The sequence below is a fragment of the Equus przewalskii genome, chromosome 5 (assembly GCF_037783145.1).
Source record: "Equus przewalskii isolate Varuska chromosome 5, EquPr2, whole genome shotgun sequence".
In the NCBI taxonomy this organism is placed as follows: Eukaryota; Metazoa; Chordata; class Mammalia; order Perissodactyla; family Equidae; genus Equus; species Equus przewalskii.
In genome coordinates this window covers 81343066-81349524 of record NC_091835.1, presented here as the reverse complement: position 1 = coordinate 81349524, position 6459 = coordinate 81343066, and the positions used below count along the sequence as shown (strand labels likewise).

At 49.4% G+C, this 6459-nt stretch overlaps 1 protein-coding gene across 1 annotated transcript in view; it reads right to left on the bottom strand.

The window, feature by feature from the left end:
• Positions 1-112: 112 nt before the first annotated feature.
• The window catches only part of RASSF3 (Ras association domain family member 3), a 65730-nt gene continuing 59383 nt past the window's right edge, over positions 113-6459 (bottom strand). The window contains exons 4-5 of the mRNA XM_070621955.1: positions 4788-4897; positions 113-2744 (exon numbers count right to left, since the gene is read on the bottom strand). Coding sequence (XP_070478056.1) covers positions 2595-2744; positions 4788-4897 — 260 coding nt within the window. The 3' untranslated portion in view covers positions 113-2594. The remainder of the gene's footprint in view (positions 2745-4787; positions 4898-6459) is intronic.

Below are 6459 nucleotides of genomic sequence, written 5' to 3'. Positions count from 1 at the left end.
GGAAAAGCTGTCGCCTCCCCACACGTGTCCCCGTGTATCTGCAAAAGCGGTTCGTGCCAGCCCGTGGCTTTCTTTTACCTGGTGTATTATCATAAAGGAAAACACACAAACATCCACTAACAACTTCAACTTTTAATAATGGAAACAATTTGCCATTCCAGAAACAATTTTAGGGAAGAAAAATCTTCCCTATAAAAATAAACTTAACATCGAAATTATAAATATTATAACTTTTTACTTCTGCGATTTAAAATGCTCCCCTGCAATACCACCCCTTCATTTAACATCGTTCCTGTACCATCACATACTGAAGAGAAAACAGTATTACAGCAAAGCTTAATTTATCATAAGAATTTGTACAATGATTTTTAAAAATCTTCGGCCTTTGTGGCCTTTCTTCTTTTACACATTAAAAACGCTGCCGCAGTAACCAGTGTTTGGGAGAGAACGTTGGTCTGTACTGACAGAATTTCAATACAGCAAGGTTTCCAAATTGCAACTTGTAGTGCACACAACAGTGAGCGAGGTTCTGGATAACACAGATGAGGATGCCTATTTTAGACAATCTACTTCAAGTAAAAAAAAAAAAAAAAAATTCACAGATACCCATCAGCTCCTACTTTAGGTTCTAACAGTGTCTTGATCTGAGAAACAAATGCTTCAAAAAATATAAGCTTCCCGGGATGGGTAATTCAGAGACCAGGTGGTTGATAACAGTATACTCAAACCCAAGCCACAGTCTGGATAGTAAAACCAGTATAAAGTCAGGAAGGCATTCCCTGAACAATAAAGGTAAAGTGTTGGATGACAATGTCACTAAACCTCATCAATGAACTAAAAAGAAGGTACATGCAAAATTAAACAAGATGTGCCATACATATTTTATAGCTAGCTCTACTTTTTTTTTTTCCAACTTTCCTTAAAAAGTTCAGAAGATATGATTGTCTCAGTAATGTGTGTGGCACAGCGAAACCGACACTCCCACCTGCCTCCCACCAGATGGGTCTTCTCTGAAGTGTCCCAAGGGCCACAAAGAGGAGACAGAAATGCAATAAAAGGCACAGTTCACTTAGGCAAAGCCCTGAAGCACCTCGGAGTTTCAAAAAGAATCCATTAGGTGTCACCAAAGTGTTAACAATTCCTTGGGAATTTATAAACAAACAAAAAATATCCTAGGCTAAACAGAGACCGAGGCCCTCCAGCAGCACAGCACCCTTTCCCGCTGTTCTCAGACTGCCTGCTGCACACCATGAGTTTCTCACCCGCCTCCGGAAGGCTCCTATTGCACACGCGTTTCTTTGGTTGGGAGGAACATGCACTTCTGTTAAAGCGTTTCCACAAGGCAGCCCTCGAGCGGCCAGCGGGGGTGGACTGCCCTCCCTGTCTAGCTGCCCACAGGACCTGGTCTTTCATCCGCATCCCTGCTCTACATTAGGGAAGAAGCCTTCACTGAATAAGAGAAAGGGGGAAGGAGGGAGGGGGGAGGACAAAGGGAGGGGAAGGAGAGGAGGGAGCCTCGATGTGACTGTCAGGAAGTGTGCTGTGCGCTCGGATGTGGCGCATCTCCCCACGAGCCATCGGGGAGCCAGCTGCCCCACCCAAACTCCTTTCAGCTTTGAAAATCACCCAGGGAGAAACCGTAGCTTCACAGGAGTCAGCGCGCGGCCACTGCTCACCTGCCCAGAGAAGGTGCCCCGTGAGCCCCCGCTCTGAGCAGCAGGGTCCGGGCAGTCCCGGGGGCAGCTCCAGCCGCCAGGGCCTGTCTGCTGGCTCCGCGGACCCCGGCCCGAGTGCTCCGCCGGGCTCTGGGTCAGCCGCTGGGTTAGCCCTCCTTTTGGTCTAGGTCCTACTTTCTTTGGTTCTGTTCCCACCTTTTACTTACCAGGAAGTCAAGCACTACTGAGAGGGTTTGACATCTCAGAACTGGTTACTTTTTAAGTCGCTGACAAGCAAATACACCTTCATCCTTCACCGTCAACGCATCACCCAAAACACCCTCCCTCGGAGCGCCCCACCTCCACTCGCGCCTTCTTCCAAACTTGCTCTTTACTTTCTTGGTCAAACTCCTCCAAACTCCTTCCCCAATTCCTCAGCGTTCTAGCTTCCTGTGACTTTCAATTCACATGGACCGTTTCCCCTGACATTTAAAAAAAAAAAAAAATCAAAAAACAAACAGGTAGTTTCAACATAGGACAAGTATTCAGATAGATTCCTCGTTAAGCTTTTAAAAAGTCGTTTGCACACCCTTAAGCTTAACATCAACATCACATAATTAAAATAACTAAAAGAAAATAAGAAAAAACAACAACCCAGAGTCCATGCTTCAAAGCACTCTAGAATGCTCCAGATAAGAACAGGTTCACAGCTTGCCAAGAGGTAACACCGCAGTGATGGAACAGAACAAGCTTGCAGAATCCCTTACAGAGGATGCCTAAGGGGCAGGATGCTGTGTGGCCAGGTCTGGGAACTAAATCTAGAGATCAAAGGGGAAGACCCTAGCATCACAGGGCCGGAACACAGCCCTCCGAGCAGAGACAGCTGCTGCTGGTCCGCACACAGGTCCCGCGGCGGCCGAGCGAGCCGGAGCCCGCGCCTTAACCGGGCTTCCACACCTCGCCGAGGGCTTCTTCTAGCTTGTTCCGGTAGGCCGCGTAGCGCTTCCTCAGGTTCTGCAGCTGCTCGTCTTCCTCCTTGTCCAGGATACGCAAGAAATTCTGTAGTTCTGGAAGGCTGAAGGCTTCCCACTGTGAGAGAACACAGAAAAGAAAGGGCCAGGTGTTGGACTCCACGTCAAGACTTCGGAATGCTGACCGAGCACGTGGAGGCGTGGCTGCCCTCCCTGGCCGACTCACAGCCCAGTGTTCACAGGACCCGCCCTGGGACCGGCCCTCCCTCCACCCCCACTCGGCTCACCTCCATCGCCCTCCTTCCTTCCTCCTCCTGCGGTCCTCCAGAATGGCTCTCACTGAGGTCAAAGACCTCCACATCCCCAAGGCCATTAGACACTCCTCTCCTGGCCTGACCACAGAGGCGTAGAAACGACTCCACACCCTCCACCCTAAAGCACTCTCTTCCCTCTACTCAGAGTCAGCCTCGGCTGCCTTCTTCCTCACCTGCTGCAGTTTCATCACTTCCTAAACGGTTCTCTCATCCGCATGCTCTTCCCATCTCTCCTGCGCCCTCCTGCCAGCCACCATCATCTCCTGCCTCCCTGGGACCCCTCCTACCCGGCCGCCTCTCTCCACTCTTAAACTCCTCAATCTGTTCCCCAAACAGCCAGCTGGAATATTCCGTGCGAATGCAAATCTCGTCGTGACCCTCCCCTGCTGAGAATCACTCAATGGCCTCCCTTGGTTGTTTCTGCCGAGTCTGAAAGATCCCACCCTCTCTCACGCTGTCACCTCACTCCTGACCCCAGGGGCTTGGCACATGCTCTCCCCTCCTCCCCTCTGCCTGGCAAACTCCTACTCGACTTTCAAGTCTCAGCTTAAATGCCACGTTCTCTAAGAAGGCTTCCATGATTCCCTCCACTCCCTCCCACTCAGGACTTGTCTATTAGAAAGCTCTCTCTGAGCACTGGGAGCCCTGATCACACAAGATGTAAAGGTTACTTTAATCATTTGCTTATTGTCTGTCTGTCTGTCTGTCTGACTGTGTCTCTGTCTCTGTCTCTGTCTCTCTCTCTCTCGCCTACACCGCAGCCATCTTCCTTCGCACCATCAGGGATTCATCTCTCACCCCTGAGCCTCTGAGTTCTGTCTCCCTAACAGCACCTGGGACTTGGCAGGCACAAAGTCAATGTTTGTGGGGTTTTTAAAACCTTTTTTAATTGAAGCAGTAAATGTCAAGAAGGCTACTTGGCATTGCCTGGGCGGTTTCTTCACACTCCACATCCTCCCCTCCCCAAAGGGGCCCTGGGTCCTGGCTGAGAATGACTGCCCCAGCCAGGAGCCACTTCCGTTGGGGACTCCCCGGGGCGTGGGCACGAAAGCCTGGAGATGGCCCCATACGAGGGGATGCAGAGGAGCCAGAACAAAACCACCAAGTGGGCTCCAGGACAGGGAGGGCTCCCCGGAGGTGGGTTGTGAGCTGGTTATTAAAGAAAATGAGAACCATGGGGAAGGAGAGCAAAATTTTCTACATTAGAAATTAGAAATTCCCTGTTCTAGTCAAAAAAGCCTGAGACATTTACTCAAGTGCTGTTGAAAGTTGTCACTTGACCTAGAACAATGGTCTAAAGTGCTTTTTCCTTCAACCGGCACATATAAACATAACTTCTTGATAATTTGGGCAAAGGGGAAAAGAAAGATTCTAGAAACGAGTTAAATGTCTTTCGCAGTAGAGAGATTGCCTTTCCTGATTTCCCTGTAGAGTGTTGGTCAGTGGCAGACATTTGGAAAGTGTCAACTTTCAAAGTTCAGCTGGATTCGAGGAATCTGGAGGCAGAAGGGGCGAAAACAACTCTGGGTGGAAGTCAAGGAAAAAACTTTATTTCCTCCCGCCTCTGAAAATCATAGGCCAACATAATGAATGTTGTAAAAGAACTCTATTGTAGGCTAACTTTGGGTCCACTTCTGAGAATTTGAAAACACACGGAAAGCTGTCCTCCTCAGGACCACCTCTCCTCCTCCCAGGACAGACAGATGGACGGATGGACGGACACATGCACACACCCCCTCCCCTGCCCTCCTCCTCCTCTTTCTCCCCGGTGGAACAGGCCCTAGACCAGAGGACAGAACAGGGCCGGCCGGTCCTAGAGTTTAAAGCAAGCATGAACCATCACTCACCTCTCCAATGTCATGTTCACGAAGAACAAAACTAAGGGTGTCTGTTCTGGGCCCTGCTACCAAACGCAGATGGAGGGGATGTTCCCGGTCCGAGAGCTTGCAGGCGTAGACTGAGTAAGGAAACAAGCAACACGTCACTGGCAGAAGAATTCATCATTGCCTAGACCACACACCCCCTCACCGACCCCTCACCGACCCCTCACCGACCCCTCCTCGATCAAAGCCACAGTCCCTGTGACCCCAGCCACCAAGTCACCGTCCTCCTCGTCCTATTACCAGCAATAAAGAGCCCACAGTGGGATGAAAGCCATACTGTTTCTGTTCTGTCTGCACAATATAAACTGTGCCTTGATTAAAAAGCAAAGAATTTTCAAGAATGAATTTAAATGAGTATTAGTCCCCAGATGGGCTTATAATTCATTCTGCTCCTCCTTTTAGAAAGCAAGACGAGAAACTTAAAAAGGGATCTGCGACCCCTTTAAAAACAATACAAATATACCACCCATAGAACAGGAAATCAGAGCTCTAGGAGCAAATCTCTACAGGTTAATTTAGAATCAGCAGCTGCACACAAACCAAGCAGTCGGAATACAAGCCCTGGTGGCTTTAAGCACAGCTATGTGTGTCTCATGCTACACACACACGCACACACATACATGCATGCATGCACACACACACACACACCCATACATACACACACGGTAATGGCATTATCTGTACTGTTGAAAGATGTGCCAGCTATGAGGGCGATATCCCAACAGGACGCAGTTACTGCACAGCAGACTGCACAGCTGAAGTCCTGGTGAGCAAGCAGAGAGGCCGGCGCAACAGAAATGCCGTCTGAATGTATCTACACTATTGTGGCTCTTCCGGACACAAGTGCACGGTGGGCGCCGATTTCCCTGTAGATGCAAACTGCCCCCATGCTGCCGAGCCCTGCCCTAGTCACCTCTGTCTTCCGCAGGGCCCAGCCCACCGTGTGTGTTCAGAAACTGCACCCACACTCAGCTACTAGCTGGGTTTCATCCCCATGCAGCTGAAGGACATTCCTACCATGCCAGGTTGGTATCTTTCCTTCCATAGCTGCTTTAGGCTTTACCCAGAAAAACCAGAGAAAGCTTAAATAGTTGATTGCTCACACATACACACCATTTTCAAAGTAACACTTACTGAATCCCTCACACCATTGCTGCCACCATTGGGATCGATTTCCCCTTGAGCACCTGAGCCGGCATATCTTACTTCACACATTTATTTAACATTCTCTTGCTATCCACTGAACGCAGGTATTAAGCTTAGACAGGCAGACCCCAGACCAAAATGTTACTACCCCATTGCCTGTGCCTCGGGGGGGCCGCGTGCCAAAAACGTCCCGTGTAATGGCCAGAGAGACAAGCTCAGAGACAGAACTCAGGGCCTCACTGTTTACATCGCTAAGTGTCAAATGTGCAGGAAGGCCCACGTGCCTCCCCATCCGCAGGGTCTCTGAGGAGACAAGTCCACCAAACCCCTCCACACTGAGACGTACGTCAAACGTGGGATATGTCCCTGAAAACGTCAAGCACAGAGGCATTCCTTTTTGTCCTAAAGAGCACTAAAATCAAAGCTAAAAAAAAAAAAAAAAAACATTCAAAGCTATCCCCCTGGGCACTGCCACGAAATCCTCCAAAAA